This window comes from Bison bison, unplaced genomic scaffold (genome assembly GCF_000754665.1).
Source record: "Bison bison bison isolate TAMUID 2011002044 unplaced genomic scaffold, Bison_UMD1.0 scf7180017864218, whole genome shotgun sequence".
In the NCBI taxonomy this organism is placed as follows: domain Eukaryota; kingdom Metazoa; phylum Chordata; class Mammalia; order Artiodactyla; family Bovidae; genus Bison; species Bison bison.
In genome coordinates, this window is record NW_011494790.1 from 4,418,872 (window position 1) to 4,441,731 (window position 22,860).

Here is a 22,860-nt window from a genome sequence, read left to right on the forward strand (position 1 = left end):
ATTTAAAACCTCTGAAGTGTGACATTTCCCAGAGGGAACTAGCGCAGTCTTGCTAATAATTAGTGAAAGTACAGCCAGAGATAGAAAATCAGAGCCTGAAAAAAACTTTTTAAAAAAATAATAAATACTACTACTAGACACAATCAGGTCTAAGCACAATTTTTAAATTGTGTTGTAGACATACGTAGGAATGTGATTTAAAAGTCAAGCAAAACGGGTAAAATAAATTTACAGAAGAAAGCATGTTTACACATTAGTGTTAGACTGTTTTTGAATTACCTAGTAGACAAAACAGTTCAAGGGCTCACAGGCAAATGTAACACTTTTTTTATTTTTCACAGTTACTGCAATCAAATATTAATTTAATTCAGAAGTATTATATGCACAAACTACACTTGTAACAGCATGACCTTTTACTTGAAAAATAAAGGATGAAATATTATTTACTTATTTACACACTGCCCATAACTGACAGCCTTTTTTTTAATGCTTTGTTTTCTAAAAGTTTTGTTGTTTTAAACGAAATATATTTGAAGAGACTGAACCAAAACAGTGCCACCCAGAAGTCACATCTTGTCATCAGCCATCATAAGGATTTAACTTCATCCTAAAGTATGTGCTCAGTCGTGCCTGACTCTTTGTGACCCCATGGACAGTAGCCCACCAGGCTCCTTTGTCCATGGGATTCTCCAGGCAAGAATACTGGAGTGGGCTGCCATTCCCATCTCCAGGGGATCTTCCCAACCCAGGGACTGAACCCGTGTCTCCTACGATGGCATGTAGAATCTTTATCAAAGAGCCCCCTGGGAAGCACTTCATCTAAAATATAAAGAGCATTAAAAAAAAAACCTATAAAACCCAATCTAGGTATTTTTAAATATAAAATTAGACTGCCATAATAAGGGAGTTTCCTTAAAAAAAGAAAAACAGTAAAGAGCGCACACTTTAAATTTTTTACTCACAGACTTGTAATAAATGTGATATAAATTTTTTTCACATTTCTTCTTTTCCTTTTGTAGACATGTTTCTCTCAAACAACCTCTTAAGGCCTTGTCATGAAAATCGTTGATCACATTTTATTGTTTAAATAAATGCACTTATTTTGGGAAGACATTTTAAAGTAATCACTTCCACTGCTTAAATAACTTCTCTTGAGGTAGAGGTAATTTCTACTTAGATCTCTACCTTTTATGTAAGACCAACACTGGCTTCTGTATGTAACTTACTACATTTTACCTATAGTCATTCTCCTTAAAGATGCAATATTATTTTTAAAAAACACTACTAGGTACATTATATTGAAAAATAGAAGGACGAATTTAGAACTCTGACCTTGGAAATAATATATCCAGGTACAGCTCTGCAAATCAGTCTTTTCATAAGTGCAGATCAACTAGAATATAACTGACTTTCACAGTTTTTTTATTAATTGTTCTTCAGTGTAGTACTGATCTGACTTCAGGCCTAGTAGGATTACATTTCATTCTAACTCACTGGGTTTTATACAAAAGGCTTTAAGAGAGCTTTAATAAAATACTGTATAAAATATTAATCTTCTCTAGCTTATAGTTCTTAGCATTAAAGATGTCTGTTATACTGAACATTAATCCTATTACCCAAAGATGCAGTTCGGATTTTATTTCATTAAGTCACTGCCTTTTTTGCTACTGAATACTGCCAAAATCCAGTCAAAAGGCATGTTAAGAAAGCCATGCTCCACTTGCTTCATAAAAAGGTTCAATGAAACCGCTGGTTCATTAGACACTTGGTTGGCTATTCTTCCTTTGAGTGAATAAACCTTCACCTGCTTTTTCACTGCGACTACTTACTTCCCAATGCTGGATCGAATACTAGTGGATCCCAGTTTTTCATAACAGTAGTACCTACAGTAAGTAGAACGTGCATGTGTGTGTGCTAGATAATCTGTGTGTACACATGTAATCTGAAAAACTTAACAAATGTATGTCTAAAAAATGTATACCCAGTAAGTCCCTGTTTAATCCAATTTAATCTTCTCAATCAGCTATTTATATTTTACTGGTTTTTAAAAGCAATATTGTACTCAATTCCCAATCCAAGATTCCTTTTATATTAATATATACATTGTAAATTAACTATCTTTCAGATGTAGAATTTCTTACATCATATTATGTGCAAAATAACTCTTAACCACAAAACTTTAAACAACTGCTACATCTAAAATCAGGCAACGTCCAACACCCCAGCAGCCACAAGTTGGCGTGAGAGCCAGTCCAGTCCTTCATACAGTCCCATACCACTTCGAGCATCACAGCCCTGAATATACCAGCTTCGGCCACAGCACAATTTATGGAGACTAAGAAGCTCAGTGATTTCTTCTACTGACAGAGCTCCAGCAACATCCTAAAAGATATATACACATAAAAAAAAATTTTCATAAGTCTATGAAAATTAGCATTTTTGTAATTATTGCTATATACAATTCTGCTGGTATCATTTTAACAGAAGCCTAAATTCAACTTTCAGTAATTATTCAGAGATTAATGAGAATAGAAAAAGAATTGTTTTGGTTATAACAGTTTGTAAGAACAGTCTTGTAAAAAAAATATTTGGCTGCATGAGCTCACAGGATCGTCACTGTGTCACGTGGGATCCTTCGTTGTAGCACATGGACTCTAGCTGTGGCACACAGTTTTAGCTGCTCCACAGCATGGGGGATCTTAGTTCCCCACCTAGGGATCAAACCAGCATCCCCTGCACTGCAAGCCAGATTCTTAACCACTGGACCACCAGGCAATAGTCTTGCAATGAAATCAATGAAGGCTGTGCCCCCTGAATGAAAGATACTGCCCGTGTCATTATAAGGTATCTACTTAAAAGGAAATTAATACAGGTATATCGTAAGAAATGGCTCTTACGTAGGGTTTATAAAGAGTTTATTAAACTCTCCCAGGGAATTCTCTGACAGTCCAGTGGTTAGGACTCAATGCTTTCATTGCCAGGGAACTAAGATCCTGCAAGATGTGCAGCAAGGCCAACAACAACAAAAAACTCTCCAAACAGCCCTGAATACCCTTCTTCCCAGAAGCAACCAACAGTAACAACTGCTTTCATATTTTTCCAGAAAACTTCCATGTACACTCATGTAAATGAACAGTACACACTCTAGTTTTTTTTCTTAATACATATATTGAAAATAAAGATACATTTCCATTATTAGAACAAGCAGAAAAAAATTTCCACCAGTATTTTTAACTTCTGTATTGCATTCTACTGTAGGTGTAACATAATTTTCTTAACCAGTCTTATACTGAATATTTAAACTGAAAATATGTGCTTATGTGCTATTACATATACATACACATGGAAGTAAACATATTTTTAAATACATACACTTGCAAAATTATCTCTAAGACAACCTTAGGATACCTGTCTACAGAATACACTACTAGAGATTTACAGGGTAAAACGGTATATGCATCTAAACCTTTGACAAAGTACTGCCATATTGCCCTCCAAGAAAATCTCACATTAATAACCACACCAGCAGTATATCCATGCCTGAGGATTATCAAACATTTTCATCTTTAACAAGATGATAAGTGGAAAATGGTATTTCACTCTGCCTTATTTGCATATCTTTAATCATAATGTGAAGTATTTCAGTTCTTAATAGCTTGCCTTTTTTTCAAATTAAGGGGAAAATCCTTACTGTCTATCCAACTCTTCCTGCTTATGACATCTAAGCCACTTTATTGCACTAAAAAAAAGCATTCTTATCCTCCTAGAAGCTGTAAAGAATCTTCAGCTGCCACAGTTCGAAAGTATCAGTTCTTCAGCGCTCAGCATTCTTTATGGTCCAACTTTCACATCTGTACATGGCAACCCACTCCAGTGTTCTTGCCTGGAGAATCCCAGGGACAGGGGAGCCTGGTGGGCTGCCATCTATGGGGTCGCACAGAGTTAGACACGACTGAAGCGACTTAGCAGCAGCAGCAGCACTGAAAAAATCATAGCTCTGACTAGATGGACCTTTGTTAGGAAAGTGCTATCCCTGCTTCTTAATAAGTCATCTAGATTTTCATAGCTTTTCTTCCAAGGAGCAAGCATCTTTTAATTTTGTGGCTGTAGTTATTGTCCGCAGTAATTCTGGAGCCCAAGAAAATAAAATTTGTCACTGTTTCCTGTCTATTTTGTCTTCCTGTTTTTCCCTATTTGCCATGAAGTGATGTTCTCAGTTTTTTGAATGTTGAGTTTTAAACCAGCTTTTTCACTCTTCTCTTTCACCCTCATCAAAAGCTCTTTAGTTCCTCTTTGCTTTCTGCCATTAGAGTGGTGTCATCTGCATATCTGAGGTTGTTGATATTTCTCCCATCAACCTTGATTCCAGTTTGTGAGTCATTCAGCCTGGCGTTTCGCATGATGTGACAACAACATACAGCTTGGCGTACTCCTTTCTCAATCTGGAACCAGTCTGTTGTTCCCTGTCTAGTTCTAACTGTTGCTTCTTGTCCTGATACAGGTTTCTCAGGAGACAGGTAAGGTGGTCTGGTATTCCCAGCTCTTTAAGAATTTTCACAGTTTGCTGTGATTCACACAGCAAAGGCTTTAGCATAGTCAGTGAAGCAGAAGTAGATATTTTTCTGGAATTCTTTTGCTTTTTTCTATGATCAAATGGATGTTGGCAATTTGATCTCTGGTTCCTCTGCCTTTTCTAAATCCTACTTGTACATGTGGAAGTTCTCGATTCACATACTGTTGAAGCCTGGCCTGAAGGATTTTGAGCATTACCTTGCTAGCCTGTGAAATGAGTGCAACCATACAGTAGTTTGACCATTCTTTGGCATAACCTTTCTTTGGGACTGGAATGAAAACTGACCTTTCCAGTCCTGTGGCCACTGCTGAATTTTTCAAATTTGCTGGCATACTGGTCTCCATGATGCTCTCTAAAAATACTCATGTTTTTATTTTTTCTGTCTGTAGTGTTCTTCCCTTCACATACTAACTCAAAGTATTATCTATAATTTCAATTCAAATCCTACTTTTTATAAATCTTAGAGAATACAACCTTTAGAACTACTCTATAATTTTCCATAATACTTTATATTAATATCACTGAAGTCACTTAGCCGTCTTCTTATTAATCTGCACTTAGCAGTCAGTATTAGAAATAAACACTTAACATGCAAACCTAAATACATATGAGTTTCTACCTTATTTCTTTCTGTATACTCCAAGGTACCAAGTATGGCACCTTCCATATAGACTGCATTCAAAATACAGCAGAAACTTTTTATCTACTGAGTTATTTCTCTCAAAATCTTAACAGTTACCTTATAATGAGGAATGCTAAAATAAATATTCTGAAATACAAATGTATTACCTGTTTGTTAGCAAAAATCAGGAGTAAAGCATCTCGGAGTTCTTTTTCTGTTAACAACTTTGCAAGTTCACTGTGTGCTTCACTAACTCTGTCTCTATGACTGCTATCAACAACAAATACAACAGCTATCAAAAAAAACCAAAAATATACATTTAGTCACTTGTTTAATTTCAGTAAGTGGGCTAAATATTTTAATGTTATATTATGGTGAGTCTACCATCATTATTTTCACAGGAAGGCTGCCTATTATAGGAGCACCCGGCAATAATTAATGATATGATCTCAAGCAGTTCACCTAACTTTTGGTCTATTTTTTCCCCATCTATAACAGGATTTACAACATTTGCACTATCAAACACATATTGCTTTGCATATCATTTAATATTTTTCTCTTAATGAATGAAAATGTACCTCTCATGATCTACATACTGATGCTACTTCTTTGATTACTTTACTTTGATTACTCTACTTCCTTTACCAAAAGATAGTCTTTTAAAAATAAATAAATCACCAACTTTATCTCTCCAAGGTATTCTCTTTAGGTGCTCAGCACAGCACTTTCCATAATTTTTCTCAAAATACACAGCAGAAACTTCATGAATATCTACTGAATTAACTGTCTTTTGAAATCTTTCCAGCTATCTAATGGCAGCTAAACATCCTAGGCTTTCAACCATTCCTCATGTTCAAAATTCCATTTCTTCCCCTTAATCACTGGCTCATACTAACCTAATATCAAAAATTTCAAAGTAAAAATTATCTCGTCTTTCTTCTAGGTGGAAAACAGGATGATATATGGACAGAGAGTATGAACATAAGCTTTATGCTGGGGTATAGGAGACAAAATGTACAATTCATTTATGTGAATAAATGCTAAGTGGAATGTATGTCACATAACACAGTTTGGTTAAAATCAAACCACTATGGGTTCTTCTGCTGCTGATAACTAATTGTGAATGGAAGTAAAGGAGTAGAGCTATTGAGAGATTATAATGGGATAAATGTTGAGTTGAATTGAATTGAATACAGCAACAGAACTATACACCACAAATTCTACCCTATACCACAGTATTCCCAATGATTATACTCATATGAACACTAATAATACTCTTTGTTAAGAATACCAAGAGGAAAGTACCCTTAATTGCTTACATGTATAAGATAAATATTAAGTTATGGTTTTTCATGAAATATATCAGAGTATATATCTCAGTCTATCTAGCTTAATTTTCTTAATAGTGTAGGGTGTGCTACCAATATGTAATAATATGGTCATGTATTTAATCAACGCTAAAATATCAGCTTTATTAGCTAAATAAATGCACTGAAAACTGGACTGATATTCTAAAAATTTGAAAAATTAAGACGTAATTTTTATACTCTTACCTTGAGTATTAAGGTAATAATGTTTCCACAATGGTCTTAATTTGTGTTTTCCACCTACATCCCAAATGGTGAACTTTAGATTTTTATATTCTACCGTTTCCACATTAAAACCTGTTAAAAAAAAAAACCAAACTTACTTTAATACTGACTTATGAGTGACACGCCAAAAACAGGCAACCCCATTTGTACCTGTGACTTACAAATCATCTTCATACAGCACTATCTAACCAACTCCACTTGTAATAAACATACAGGGGGAAATGTATACCTTTAACCAGGGCTAGCCCTCTAATCCAGTAGAGTCCTTAAGACCTTGACAGCTGAGTACCAGCTCTGCAACACTACCACCTCCTCATCCCTAATTTTCAGCCAGAGTCATCAATATTTTATTCCTTCCAACTGTCCCACCAATATTCTATTATTTCTTACTATCCCCCCCTCAATCCACATTTCAATCCCACAGTCACTGAACCTCGCATTTTTCCTCTGAAATGCTAATGTCTTACAGCCAATCTCCACATCAGACGGGCATAAAGTAAGGCCCTGAGAACTCATCTGTAAGTTAGGGTTTTTTCCTATAAAATATTCATTAAGGTAAAAGCAATATGCATACTTACCAATTGTTGGAATAGGCTGCATGAACTCATCCTGTTTTAATTTAAACAAAATAGTAGTTTTTCCAGCACCATCTAATCCTAATGTAACAACTCGAATTTCCATTTTGGGTCCAATGTGAACTCTATTGTCCTAAAATTTTTTAAAAAATAAATCTTTTAATTTTGATATGGAGTAAAAGTACTAGCACTTACACTTTTATTTATAAAATACCTTTGTTAATTACTTTGTCTCCTACTCATTCCTCAATCCATTAAAATCAGTTCTATTCCCATATTAAAATACCCTGATTCTGATATTTACAAAGAGGAAATGTATCCTCACTGCTTTATTAAATCTTGGCTTAATAAAACTTATTACATACTATGTAAGCTAAAAAATACACACACACACACTTATTTTTCCCAGATTTTCTAGCTCAACTGAATCTTCTTTAAATAAGATTTTTCATGCTGTGCTAAATATATTAATTAAAAATAAAAAGTGATGCTTACTTCCTATAAATATTCACTGTTAACAATTTCACATGTATCCCTCCAGACATCTTCCTGTGCATCATACACTGGTTGACATACACAAGGCAGACACACTTAAAAAAAAAATACACACTGCAACTCACTTTTTACACTCAATAGTACCTTACGGATCCTTTCATTTCAAACATATAAAACTACTTTTTTTCTTTCAATTGCTTTATTATATTCCATTTACCATTTGACCAATCCTCATTGACAAATATTTGATCATCTCTGATTTTTTTATATTATAAATAATACTGCAATGAACATACTTGTTCAATTTCTAGCTGCATGACTGCTCTGCCTCACTTCACCCATGTATAAAATGGGCATTAAAAATAGACTAAAGTCCTAGAGGGGTGGGATGGGGTAGCAATGTGGAAAGGAAGTTCAAGAGGGAGGGGACACATGCATACCTATGAGTGATTCATGTTGATATATGGAATAAACCAATACAATATTGCAAAGCAATTATCCTTCAATTAATTTTTTTAAATAGACCAAACTTACATAGGATTTTTGCAAGAATTAATTTTTAAAACATGGGTAATTTGGACTCATGGATTTGGGAGAGAAAACAACAATGAAGAAAAGTGAAAAGACCCTAAGAGACACATCGGACTGGGAGTCTCAGAAGGAGAATACAGAAAAAAAGGGGCAAAGAGATCTTACTTGAAGATATAATGGCTGAAAACTTCCTAATCTGAGGAAAGAAATGGACATAAAAATCCTAGCTCAATGCATTCCAACTAGGATAAATGCAAAGAGACCCACATTAAGATACATTATAACCCAACTGTCAAAATTCAAAAACAGATAATCTTGAAAGCAACAAGAAGAAATGACTAATCACAGAAAGGGAGCTTCCATAAGACTATCAACAAATTTCTCCGCAAAAACACTGCAGGCCAGAAGGAATGGGATGATATAGTCAAAGTGTTGAAAGAAAAAGGCTTCAACCAGGAATGCTATATATAGCAAAACTGTCCTTCAAAAATGATGGGAAAAAAAAAATCAAGATTTTCCTAGAAAAACAAAAGCTGAGGAAGTCATTATCACTAGACCTGCTCAAAAAGAAAAGCTAAAGGAGTCCTTCAAACTGAAATGAAAGGCTGTCAGCAATATGAAGTCATATGAAAATCTAAAATGGTAACAATAACTACAGGGACAAATAGTAACCTGCATTATTATAATTTGGGTGAATAAATTTAATTCTTCATGGAAATGAAATAACAAACACATTAAAAGAAACTATAAGCCTATGCTAATAAGTGTACAGTATATAAAGATATAATTTGTGACATCAATAACATAAAGTACAGGGGGTGGAGCTGTGGAGAAATAGAATTTTTGTATGCAATTGAAGTTAAATTGTTATCGATTTAAAACAGAATGTTACAACTAAGATATTTTATGTAATTGTAATGGTAACTTTAAACACACACACAAAAATCTATAGAATATAAACAAAAGGAAATGAGAAGGAACTCAAACCATGACACTAAAAAAAAAAAAATCAATAAAACATAAAAGGCAATGAAAGAGGAAAGGTAAAACAAAAAAAAGTATCAAGTTAGGCAGAAAATGAACAAAATGACAATAGTAAGGGTTCACCTAACAATAATTACTTTAAATATAAATAGACTTAACTCTCCACTCAAAAGACATAGTGTGACCTAATGGGTGAAAAACCAAGATCTAAAAATATTCTGTTTACAAAAGAGGTTCACTTTATATCTAAGGAAACATACGTTTGAAAGTGAAAGGATGGTAAAAATGCTAATTTCTTTGGGATGCAAATCATACCCAAAAGAAAGCAGGGCTGGCTATCCTAGTATCAGACAAAATAGATTTTTAAATCAGAAACTGTCAGAGACAAGTTCATTATATAATGGAAAAATGGAAGGTTTATAAAGAATATATAATAATTCTAAATATCTGGATTATAAATAAGTAGAGTAAAGCCCTAAACATGAGAACCAAAGCTATAAAACTCATAGAACAGCAGAAAAGCTTCATGACACTGGATTTAGCAATGATTTTCTTGGATATGACATAAAAAACAATCAACAGAAGCAAAAATAGATAAATGGGACTAGATCAATGTTAAAAGCTTTTGTGAATCAGAGGACACAATCAATAGAGTGAAGAAGAAAACTATGCGAGAAGATACTTGCAAATCATGTGTCTGATAATGGATTCATATACGGAATATATAAAGGACTCCTACAACTCAACAACAAAAAGTCAGATAGAAACAGAAAAACAGGCAAAAGGACTTGTAAAAAATTCTCCACAGAACTGATCAAAAAGCACATGAAAAGATGCTTAACATCATTGATCATCAGAGAAATGCAAATCAATACCACAATAAGATATCACTTTACACCAATCAGGATGGCTACTATCAAAAACAAAACAGATAAGAATAAGTGAAAATGTGGAGAAACTGGAATCCTCATGCACTTTTGGTGGGATTTAGATCATGTGATGCAATACTAAGCAAAGAGTATGACATTTCCTCAGAAAATTAAAAACAGAACTACTATATGAACCTTAGTCCCATTTCTGGTATTTATCCAAAAGAATTGGAAACAAAGCCTGAAAGAGATGTCTATACAATCATGTTCACAGCAGCACTCTTCACAGTAACCAAGAGGTAAAGTAACCCAAATATCCACTGATAGATGAATGTATACACAAAATGTGGCATATACAAACAATGAAATATTTAGACTTAAAAGGATATTCTGTCATATACTACATCATAGGTGAACTCTGAGGACATAAAACTAAGTTAAATAAACCCAATCACAAAAAGACAAATACTATCCACGTATACACTAAATTTAGAGTAGTCAAATTTAAAGCAACAGAAAGTAGAACAGTGGAAACCAGCATATGAGGAGAAGCAGGGAATAGGGGAGCGGTCGTTTATAAGGTATAGTTTAAGTTTTTCAAGATGAAAAATTTCTGAAAATGTTTCACACAATGTGAATATACTTAACAATACTGAACTATACACTTAAAAAATGGTTAAGATGGTAAAAAATTTTGTGTTTTTTACCAGAATAAAAAAATGTACATACTCACAATCAAGTACCTTGTAGATGTAAAAGGGAATGAAAAAGGTCACTATATAGTGCTAAGGAGTGACCTTTAGGATGTACCCTCAAATTAAAATGCAAGGTGGAGAAGTGAGTACAGTACTCTACCTTTAAATGGCTGGAGCGTACATGCAAACATATTTCTCTTATTTTTTTAAATGATGAAAAAACTAAGAAAAATTCTTAATAGGTTTCTATGGAGAAGGGAAGAAAAGGATGGAGGGGTCAGGAATTTAAGTTAGACTTCACTGAATGCACTTTGCTTTGTAGATATGACTCCAGACCATGTGAATGCTTCACATAATTATAAAACAAGATTAAAAACAATTTTAAAGGCACTCAAAAAAAGCAAAATGAAACACATGTACCTTTTGAAATTAGGGGTATCCATTTGAAAAGAGACCAAAACATATCAAAAAATGCCAAATACAGTCTCAGACCTAAAAAAATTTATTTAACAATCTAGGAAATTTGAATACTAATTTGATAGTGGGTAATATTAAAGATATATTTAATTTCTTAGGTGTGGTAATGGTATTTTGATCGTGTTTTAAAAATTATTTGATGTTGGGATGAAATATGTTGAGATTTGTTTCAAAATAACCTGGGAGACTATAGGTAGAAAGAGACTGGGAGAAGTGTAGGTGAAATAAAAAGTTTTTAACTGTTCAAGTAGGTGGTGATGAGTACAGGAAGATTCATTACACCACCTTCTATTTTCCACTGATAAAGTTTTCTTTTTTAATCCTATGGTTCATTAATTTCTTAGTTGTCTCTTCAAGCTAATTACCATGGAAGGTAAAACAATTATGACTTAATTGTGAACAATTATGTGTTCAAAAACACACCTAAAAATGAAGTACAGAATCCATTACCTTTGTAAAAGTGACAGGGATGCTGGCATCCAACTGAATGTGATCTGCAATTTCTGTAAACTGCTGCTGCTGCTTTTGCAATGTTTCCAGTAACCTTGTAATTTCTTGTTTTGCCAAGACAACTCTACAATCATCCTAGAAAGGAGAAGATGATATTTCTTATAAACCTTTTAAAGAAACGAGGAAAAAAGATATCACTAAAACTCAAGAAAAGCTCATTTAACAGTATAGTATTCAAAGTTAGCTGCTGAAGACTCGATGCTTTTGAATTGTGGTGCTCGAGGAGAAGACTCTTTACAGCCCCTTGGACTGAAAACAGATCAAACCAATCAATCCTAAATGAAATCAACTGTGAATATTCACTGGAAGGACTCATGCTGAAGCTGAAGCTCCAATACTTTGGCCACCTGATGCAAAAAGTTAACTCACAGGAAAAGGCCCTGATGCTGGGAAAGACTGAATGCAAAAGGAGAAGAGGACAGCAGAGGATGAGATGGTTAGACAGCATCACTGACTCAACAGACACGAATCTGAGCAAACTCCGGGAGACAGTGGAGGACAGAGGATCTTGGCATGCTGTAATTCATGGGGTCGCAAGAGTTGGACATTTAACAACAAAAAAGTTAATTTATGTGTAAATCTGACTAAGATAACAATAGTCAGACATTAATAAATAATTTAAGAGCCCATCAGCATAAGAATAGATAAATAATTTTATACTCACAAATGCAACACTATCACAATAAAAATGAACTACAATTACATTTTGACAAAATGAATTTCACATGAAATAAGAGTAGACATGACATGAAGAGTTCTTATTGTATTAATTACAATAAAATTGTAATAAGAATTATTATTATACAATAATATTGTATATATTAATATTGTAATAATATTAATAATTGTATATATAATTATATACAATAATAATTGTAATAAGTATTATTATACAATAATATTGTATATATTATTGATATTGTATTAATATTATTAATAATTATATATAATTATTATATACAATAATTGTAATAAGAATTATTGTTATTATAAAAGTGGGTAATAATAATAATTGCCCACTTTTATTAATTACCAAAACAGGCAAAAACAAAGCATACATTAGAAATCAGGATAGTGGTTCATCCTTAGGAGGAAAGGCAGGTAGTTACTAGAAGAGAGTCTGAGGGGCTTCTGGGGTCCTGGTAATGCCCTGTTACTGGATCTGGATGCTGGTTACATAGCAATGTCCAGTCCTAAAATGCAGCAAGTTGAATGCATATGCAGATAGTTCTATGTGTTTGTATAGTACTCCTATAAAAGTTTTTCACAATAATGAAAGATATACACGAATTGGTTCCAAAAACAAAGGACTAAAGGTCAAACTGTGATGTCTCTGTCTCACTTTAGAGTCCTAGGCTCTTTCCTTCCTGTTGCTTAAATATTATTCCAGAAATATTCTATACATATGCCAATGTATTCTTCATAAGATACAGATTTTCCAACAATATATAAGCTCCATGAAAGAAATAGCATTGTCAGTTTTTGCTCACTACTGTATATTCGTATGAAAATAAAGAAAGTGAAAGTTGCTCAGTAGTGTCCGACTCTTTGCGACCCCGTGGACTATGCAGTCCATGGACTTCTCCAGGCCAGAATACTGGAGTGGGTACCCTCCCCCTTCTCCAGGGGATCTTCCAAACCCAGGGATCGAACCCAGGTCTCCCGCATTGCAGGTGGATTCTTTATACCTGAGCCAAGAACAGCTGACTCAAGGGCTTCCCTTGAGTCGGGAAGCCCAAGAACACGAGTGGGCAGCCTATCCCTTCTCCAGGGGATCTTCCAAACCCAGGAATCAAACTGGGGTCTCCCGCATTGCAGGTGGATTCTTTACTAACTGAGCTACGAGGGAAGCCATATTCATATGAGGTGATAGCAATCTGGTTGTTCCAATCCCCAGAAAAAAAATTTGAAGTCCTTCTTGTCTTCTCCTTCCTCATTCTCACATGTACTTGTCAACAAATCCTACTAGATACCCAAAATCTGGGTACTTCTAGCCCCTACTATCCAAGCTACTATTCTCTCTCACTTGGAATGCCACAATAGTCCCTAACTATTGAACTCCTTCCTTCTCTTTGCCATTTGTCATATCAGCCAGATCCTTTTAAGTAAGATTAAATCATTCTTGTGCTCAAAACCTCACAATGGCTTCTCCAATTCAATTAGTAAAAGTTCAAGTTCTTCCAATGGCCCAAAGGCTCTCCTTATATATAATTCCCGATTTCCTAGCATTTTAGCTCCTATTACTCTCTCCATCACTTATTACCATCCATTACGGCCATACTGCCCTCTTTTGCTGTTCCTCAAATACACAAGGCATGTCACCTTAGGGTTTTTGCACTAACCATTTCCTCAACTGAAATCTTCTTCATTAAGAAGAGATAGTTCCCTTCACCTTCTTCCCATTTGAGTCTGAGTAAATCTCACCTTCTCTCAATGATGCTTCAGTTCAGTTCAGTTCAGTTCAGTCGCTCAGTCATGCCCGATTCTTTGCGACCCCATGAATCGCAGCACACCAGGCCTCCCTGACCATTACCAACTCCCGGAGTTCACTCAAACTCACATCCATCAAGTCAGTGATGCCATCCAGCCATCTCATCCTCTGTCATCCCCTTCTCCTCCTGCCCCCAATCCCTCCCAGCATCAGAGTCTTTTCCAATGAGTCAACTCTTCTCATGAGGTGGCCAAAGTACTGGAGTTTCAGCTTTAGCATCATTCCTTCCAAAGAAATCCCAGGGCTGATCTCCTTCAGAATGGACTGGCTGGATCTCCTTGCAATCCAAGGGACCCTCAAGAGTCTTCTCCAACACCACAGTTCAAAAGCATCAATTCTTCGGCACTCAGCCTTCTTCACAGTCCAACTCTCATATCTACACATGACCACAAGAAAAACCATAGCCTTGACTAGACGGACCTTTGTTGGCAAAGTAATGTCTCTGCTTTTGAATATGCTATCTAGGTTGGTCATAACTTTCCTTCCAAGGAGTAAACATCTTTTAATTTCATGGCTGCAGTCACCATCTGCAGTGATTCTGGAGCCAAAAAAAATAAAGTCTGACACTGTTTCCACTGTTTCCCCATCTATTTCCCATGAAGTGATGGGACCGGATGCCATGATCTTCGTTTTCTGAATGTTAAGCTTTAAGCCAACTTTTTCACTCTCCACTTTCACTTTCACCAAGAGGCTTTTTAGTTCCTCTTCACTTTCTGCCATAAGAGTGGTGTCATCTGCATATCTGAGGTTATTGGTATTTCTCCCAGCAATCTTGATTCCAGCTTGTGTTTCTTCCAGTCCAGCATTTCTCATGATGTACTCTGCATAGAAGTTAAATAAGCAGGGTGACAATATACAGCCTTGACGTACTACTTTCCCTATTTGGAACCAGTCTGTTATTCCATGTCCAGTTCTAACTGTTGCTTCCTGACCTGCATACAGATTTCTCAAGAGGCAGGTCAGGTGGTCTGGTATTCCCATCTCTTTCAGAATTTCCCACAGTTGATTGTGATCCACACAGTCAAAGGCTTTGGCATAGTCAATAAAGCAGAAATAGATGTTTTTCTGGAACTCTCTTGCTTTTTTGATGATCCAGCAGATGTTGGCAATTTGATCTCTGGTTCCTCTGCCTTTTCTAAAACCAGCTTGAACATCAGGAAGTTCACGGTTCACATATTGCTGAAGCCTGGCTTGGAGAATTTTGAGCATTACTTTACTAGCATGTGAGATGAGTGCAATTGTGTGGTAGTTTGAGCATTCTTTGGCATTGCCTTTCTTTGGGATTGGAATGAAAACTGACCTTTTCCAGTCCTGTGGCCACTGCTCAGTTTTCCAAATTTGCTGGCATATTGAGTGCAGCACTTTCACAGCATCAATTTTAAGGACTTGAAATAGCTCAACTGGAATTCCATCACTTCCACTAGCTTTGTTCGTAGTGATGCTTTCTAAGGCCCACTTGACTTCACATTCCAGGATGTCTGGCTCTAGGTCAGTGATCACACCATCGTGATTATCTGGGACATGAAGATCTTTTTTTGTACAGTACTTTTTTTGTACAGTTGTTCTGTGTATTCTTGCCACCTCTTCTTGATATCTTCTGCTTCTGTTAGGTCCATACCATTTCTATCCTTTATCGAGCCCATCTTTGCATGAAATGTTCCCTTGGTATCTCTAATATCCTTGAAGAGATCTCTAGTCTTTCCCATTCTGTTGTTTTCCTCTATTTCTTTGCACTGATTGCTGAAGAAGGCTTTCTTATCTCTTCTTGCTATTCTTTGGAACTCTGCATTCAGATGCTTATATCTTTCCTTTTCTCCTTTGCTTTTCGCTTCTCTTCTTTTCACAGCTATTTGTAAGGCCTCCCCAGACAGCCATTTCGCTTTTTTGCATTTCTTTTCCATGGGGATGGTCTTGATCCCTGTCTCCTGTATAATGTCACGAACCTCACTCCATAGTTCATCAATGATGCTTACCCTATTTCAAAATGCAATGTGCTATATCTTCACATTTTTTCTTTTTCCCTTAGCTCTTAATCACTTTTTAACATACTATATAATTTACTTATTAGAAATGGTTACGGTTTATTGTCTGTCTCTTGCTAAGTTGCTAACTCCATAAGATTATGGCTTTTGGCCTATTTTGCTTATTGATGTATTCCATGTACCTAGAATTTACGTGGCACATAGCAGGCACACAAAAAAATGTCTGACTCATAAATAAATCCTAACCAAGCAGCATCACGCCTTGAACTTAGACGATGCATCAATTGTTTTGGAAGGGAGGGATGATTAAATTTTATCCTCAAAATTGGTAATAAATATGTGCTATTCCATCCATTCCTCGTTCAGGTATCTCTGCGGCAGGAACTTTTAAGACTACTGGCTGAGATTAGGGTTCTGTGCCCATAAATCAGAATAAAACTAATAAGTCCATATGAAGAATGAATCCAAGGCTCCAATTTCATTTGCATTAAAACAGTGAGATAATACCATGTCATTAACATTTATCAGTCACTGACAAAATGCTTCAGAAACTCTAAAATACTTCTAAATATTTCAGTAGCCATGAGCATACTTTTAACTGAATAAATATAAAAATATTTTAAAGTAGTCACAAGTATGATTTAGGACATGCTCCGTTTCCAATTTTGCTGTGTAGCTTGAGCTAAACAAGTGTTTATTAAGCTCTTTCTAATCAGATACAAAGAATTTAGATACAAAGATGCATTCAGCCAACATTCAGAAGGACAAATGTGCATAATGTATCATTAGACTCCAATCAGGAGACAAAAACCCCAACAATCATGTGAACAGAAAAACTAATACCAAGAACTGTTAACTAGGTGTAGTTATTAACAAGGCAACTGAAAGTGTAAAAAGAGCTCGGAGGTCTCATGCAGGAAACAACTGTAAGAAATAGCTACCACTCTCAGGGCTGGGGGAATAAAGGAGAGATGCTAGAATTATTAAAACTTAGACACTTATAGGAGGGATACCATGGAGCTGAAACTCAGATCTCTAAGGAAAGCTGTCTTCTCGTGTGAGCAGTGACATTGACATGAACCCCAAGCAATCGGGAACCCACAGGAAACCACGTCCGCCTTTCAGCCTCCCTCTACTGCCCCCTACTGGCAAAGCATAAAATAACATGGAACCAGCTGGCAGAGCAGGTTTTCAGCGTTCCAATCTCAGCATCACAAAGCAGAGGTCAGAATAGGACTGGATAAAGAAGACAACTTAATAAATGGCAAAAACATCAATTACTACAATTCAATGTGACAAGGACTAAAGGACGCAAGACTGATGTGGTTACAGCCTAGCCTATCAGATTTTTAAGAGAAAAAGCTTTACAATGGTAGAAAGTTTAGCTCTCTAATGATTTGTATCAACACAATCATAGGCAATATATCAAAAAATGAGAGTGTCTGCAGCATATTAGGATTCCTAGGGCAACAATTAGTCTTAAATTGCACATTTATGAAGACAGATCCAAAACAGTAATGAGAAAGACTGACATTTTTGTTAGAATAATCTTAAATCTAAATCATTTTAAAAGCATATTATCTGCAATATGGGTAACAAATTGCTTATGATACCTCATGCATCAAAAAAAACATGGATTTTCTGTGACACAAAAGAACCAATAACTTAGAGCAGAGATGGGTAGTTCATGCTACGGATGCACTCCCCACCTCCCCCCACCAAAAACCAATGAACAAAAAAGAGCAAGGAAAAGGAACTTCAAACAACAGTAAAAATTTGAAGAAGGATTTCCAATATTGAAAAAGGGAGACATAAGCCCACCAAGCAGAAAGAATAGTATATACATTTGGCAAAAAAGGGTTAAAGGGCTTGGGATGAATAAAGAATGACAAGAAGTTAAAGAGGTTCTAGAACCTATGGTTTTATGGTGGGGAGGACACGAAAAAGAAAGGGCATTGATATGATTGACTGGAGCAATTCGAGGTTAGAGATCATGTCCTAAGCACAGCCCACATTAAAGCCCACAATAACATAGAGTAATAATATAAAACTATTTATTAAATTAATAACTAGTATGTACTTCTGGTAATGATTTGATTAAGCTTACAAATTCTCCTTCTTAAACTATGTCCTAACCATGTTTTAAACCATGTACCTGTTGCAAAGTCTTTTCACAATGGAGACAGGCTGTTGAAACCTGAGATAACAAAATAGTCATATCTTCTTGTTGCTGCCTAAGCCAAATCAATTTTTCTCGAACATGAGCATCAACAACACTTAGAGCCATTTCTTCTTGACGACACAGAGTTTCATGCAGATCAGAAAAATAAGCTCGGACACACGATCGGGCATTCTCTGCAGTACCTGGTACCTTGGGCAATAAAAATAAGTTTTCAACAACTGTAACCTTAAAAAAGATTTTTTATGTGAAATAATGAAAATTTCAATACCATCTATAACCTTAAAAATCCCAAAATGTATATCTCCACACAGGACTTTTCCCCTTAAATACAGCCTTTGGATATCCAACCGTGTAAATGACATTTCAAAAAAACAAGGAATACCTAACCTACAGTCTCCCTCAGCCGCAAACCTAGTTTTCTCCATCTCAATAAATGGCAACTACAACTTCCAGGTTGTTCAAGCTAAAAAAACTGGAGTCACCCTTAACACTTCTCTTTTTTATCTCTCAACTAATTTCTTACTGAATTCTGGTGACTTCAAAATATATCTAGAATCTGATCATGCCTCACCATCTCTACCTCTACCAACCTAATCAAAGCCATTATCATCTCTCACTTAATTATTGTAATAGCCTTCTAACTTGGTTCACTAGATCTACCCCTGCTCCCTATAACGTATGCTCCATCCAGAAGCCAGACTGATCATTTTAAATGTTAAGTCAGAATGTTAATTATTACTATGCTCAAAACACTCCCGTGGTTTCCCACACAGAGTAAACGCCAAAATCCTTTATATGGGATGTTCAATGACAGAATCCCTGAGAAAGAGCCATCTGAGCTGAGACCTGAAGGAGGTAGGAGAGGGAACCACATGAACATTTTGAAGAAAAGCGTTCCTGAAATAAAGTAAAGCAAGTGCCTATAAGGCCCTTTCTGACATCAATTCCAGCTATGCTTTCCATTAATCATTCTGTTTTAGCTACACTGAGCCTCCTCGAAGTTTCTTACGAAAACAAAGCACACTCCAACTGCAGGGCCTCTGTACTTGATCTAGAATGTTCTTTCCCCCAATATTAGCATGGTTCCCTTTTCTCACCTCCTTTAGGTCTTTGCTCAATGCCTCTTCTCAGGGAGCCTGTCCAAAATACCACCTTCTCTGGATTTTTCTCCAAAGCAGCTAATAAAATACTTCCGCCATATTTTACTTGTATATTGTCTCTCTTCCCACAATAGAACGCAAACTCTGCATAGGTGGTATTTTTGACTTGTAGAGTGCTGTCTCCTTAGCTAGAATAGTGTTTAGCACTTGAGATATGTTCAATAAATATTTATTGAAGGCATAAATATTTCCATCATAGTACAACAAGATCCAATAGAATTTTATGTGGTGACAGACATGTTCTATATCTGTGCTGCCCAATATGGTAGCCACTAGCTACACACATATAAAGTGTACTTCAAATGTAGCTAGTGAGACTGGGGAAGTAAATTTTTTATTTCTTGGGATTGATAAATAATTTAAACGTAAATAGCCACATGAGGCTACTGGCTACGTTTGACAGAGCATTATTCTAGCCATTATTCCCAATGACTTGGCTTTAATTTTGATTACCAAAAAAACCCACTATACTTTGTCTGTCCCTGTGTTTTATATTCCTGTCTGAAAATATCCCTTTCTTCTCTATGCATGTGTGCTAAGTCGCTTCAGTTATGTCCGACTCTTTGTGACCGTATGGACTGTAGCTTTCCAGGCTCCTCTGTCCATGGAGTTCTCCAGGCAAGAATAATGGAGTGGGTTGCCATGCCCTCTTCCAGGGGATCTTCCTGACCCAGGGATTGAGCCCACATCTCTTAAGACTCCTGCACTAGCAAGCAGGTTTTTACCACTAGTGCCACCTGGGAGGCTCAAATGCTTCTCCTCTACAATTCAATTTTTAAAAGCAACTACCACTACTGCCTAAGTTCCTTCCTTCTCTTCATAGCCAAACTCTTAGAAGTTAGACACACTCACCTCCTAATACCCACTTACTCTGCACCTTACTGGGGGTTGGTTGGGGGGGTATTTCCATTTATTTCACAGACATAACAAATTCAACATCCAAATTAAACTTACCACCTTGGTCTCATCATCCCCTCCCAAATTCTTCTTCCTCCCCGTTTAGAGCACAACCATCCGCCAGGCTGGGCAAGGTGGAAACCTAGGCATCATGCTTGACCCTCCAAGTTACCTATCAATCAATATTATCAATCAATCACTATGACCTACCTATTCTACTTCTTTAACATCTCAAAGCCATGTGCTTCTCTCCATCCTCAATACTGCAGTATTATGGGCCACAAACAATTCTCAAGTAGATAATTTCAGCAACCTCACAAGAGGTCGTCTCCTTGCTTCCAATCTTGTTGTTCCTCCAATTCATTTTTTATATTAAACAGCAACCTTTCTTAATGCAAATCTGATTAAGTTATTCCTATGACAATTCTTCAATGGCTCATCACTGCCTGTGAGATAAAGTCCAAACTCTTTAACATAGCTAACAAGATGTTGCACAATTTGGCCCTTAATTCTCCAACATCTTTTCTTACCATCTGCCACCCCAATACTCAAAGCTTCAACCACAGTGAACTTAGTTAAGTTTCTACAATATGTCCAAGTCTCACTTCCAGGTATTTTAACATATGCTTCCCTCTCTGGAACAACTCTCTCCCCATCTCACTCTTCTCCCTGACTAAATTCCCTTAAATCTCAGTTTAGACATCACATCTTCTAGAAAGCCTTCCAAGACTTACCTAAGTTAATGCTGTTTATATGCACACTGCCAGGGCATCCTGCATTTCCCCCACAAAGTAAACAGTTACCACACTTGAAACTCTTCACGATGGATAATAAATTTCCTTAAAGACAGAGACTTTTCAAAAAACTTATTTCCACTGACTAATGCAGTACTCGTACATTGGAATTGCTCAATAAATCCTATAAGGTGAAAAAGTAAGAGGGAAAAAAGGATAAGGAGGAAAAAAATCCATACATGTTCTGTGTGGGCCATTCCAATTCCATCTTCGACTATTTGTTCTCCTCCTTCAATGTGCTGAACGATTCCAACTAATTTTCTGGAATAATCTGAAATTTCCTCAGTGAAGGTCCGTATGCAATGAGCCATATCTAAAATTGATGCTCGGATCTGGTTAGCTTCTGGTTCCAATACTGAATGCTATAAGATGCAACATAATTATAGAAAAGAACTCATAGTATTGACTAATGATATAAAATGCTATTTAACTGGCTCCTATTAATAAAAAAAGCATTAGCTGCAAGTGGGTTTTATAACATATTTACAAAATCACAGCATTAAGAAATACTAATTTGCCTTCATTCCAAAATTATTGATCCTTCAAAGAAATAATTTAAAATTTGGAATTTCATATACTGCTAAGAAACCAAGAAATCTCTAAAATTTGATCACAAGCATTAGTTCATCAACTGATATATTATCAATACAATCCAGTGCTTTACAAAAACATGCACAGAAAGAAAAGGACTTTTTGTTTCCTGCTGGAAAGCCACTTTCAATAAAGAATGAATCATGAGGACTCCGAAATTTTTGATAAGTCATTATAAACCTCTCTTTTCCTTTCATGCTACCAAGCTCAACTCATTTATCATTTAGCTCTTCTTCAGTTTCTACTTTTAGTATAAAGAACCAAGTCAGTGAAAATAAACAGTAGGCTGGCAAAGCAGGCACAGTTATCAACTTTAACTATACTCATACCTTGTGACCTTGGTGTTTCCCATATTCTTTGCAGACACAACACATGAGCGGGCTAGTTTGACAGCCATCTTCCAAGCAAACAAACTCAATGGCATGCACTTGATGCTGAGAGCACATGGTCTTCTCATGAGGTTTATCAGCTAGAGGCACTCTCCTGTGCTTTGCTAGTGTCTTCGTAGAATGAGTAACTTGGGAACATTCTGAGCACAAGTGAGTTGCACATACAGTGCAATATACAGATGCAACATGAGCTTCATCTTCATCACAACGAATGATGCTCTGATAAACAAAAAAGTAATGTAGTAAAACTTTATTAAACAGAAACTGACTGAGACCCAGAAAACAAACTTACCGTTACCAAAGCAGATACCAAGGGAGAGGGAGGAGAAATAAATTACAAACTACTATATATAAAATAGGAAAATAACAAGGGAACTGTACAACACAGGGAACTATACTCAGTATCTTATAACAATTTATAATGGAAAAGAATCTGAAAAAGAATGTGTGT

At 36.0% G+C, this 22,860-nt stretch overlaps 1 protein-coding gene across 4 annotated transcripts in view; it reads right to left on the minus strand.

Annotated features, from left to right (window-relative positions):
• Window positions 1-710: 710 nt before the first annotated feature.
• TRIM23 (tripartite motif containing 23) overlaps window positions 711-22,860 on the minus strand; it is a 37,350-nt gene continuing 15,200 nt past the window's right edge. The window contains exons 4-11 of one of the 4 annotated variants that reach the window (XM_010845531.1): window positions 22,350-22,628; window positions 21,609-21,791; window positions 18,552-18,767; window positions 11,864-11,998; window positions 7,366-7,495; window positions 6,749-6,859; window positions 5,363-5,487; window positions 711-2,382 (exon numbers count right to left, since the gene is read on the minus strand). In XM_010845531.1, coding sequence (XP_010843833.1) covers window positions 2,203-2,382; window positions 5,363-5,487; window positions 6,749-6,859; window positions 7,366-7,495; window positions 11,864-11,998; window positions 18,552-18,767; window positions 21,609-21,791; window positions 22,350-22,628 — 1,359 coding nt within the window. In that variant the 3' untranslated portion in view covers window positions 711-2,202. The other 3 variants (XM_010845532.1, XM_010845533.1, XM_010845534.1) reach the window with 3 other exon arrangements.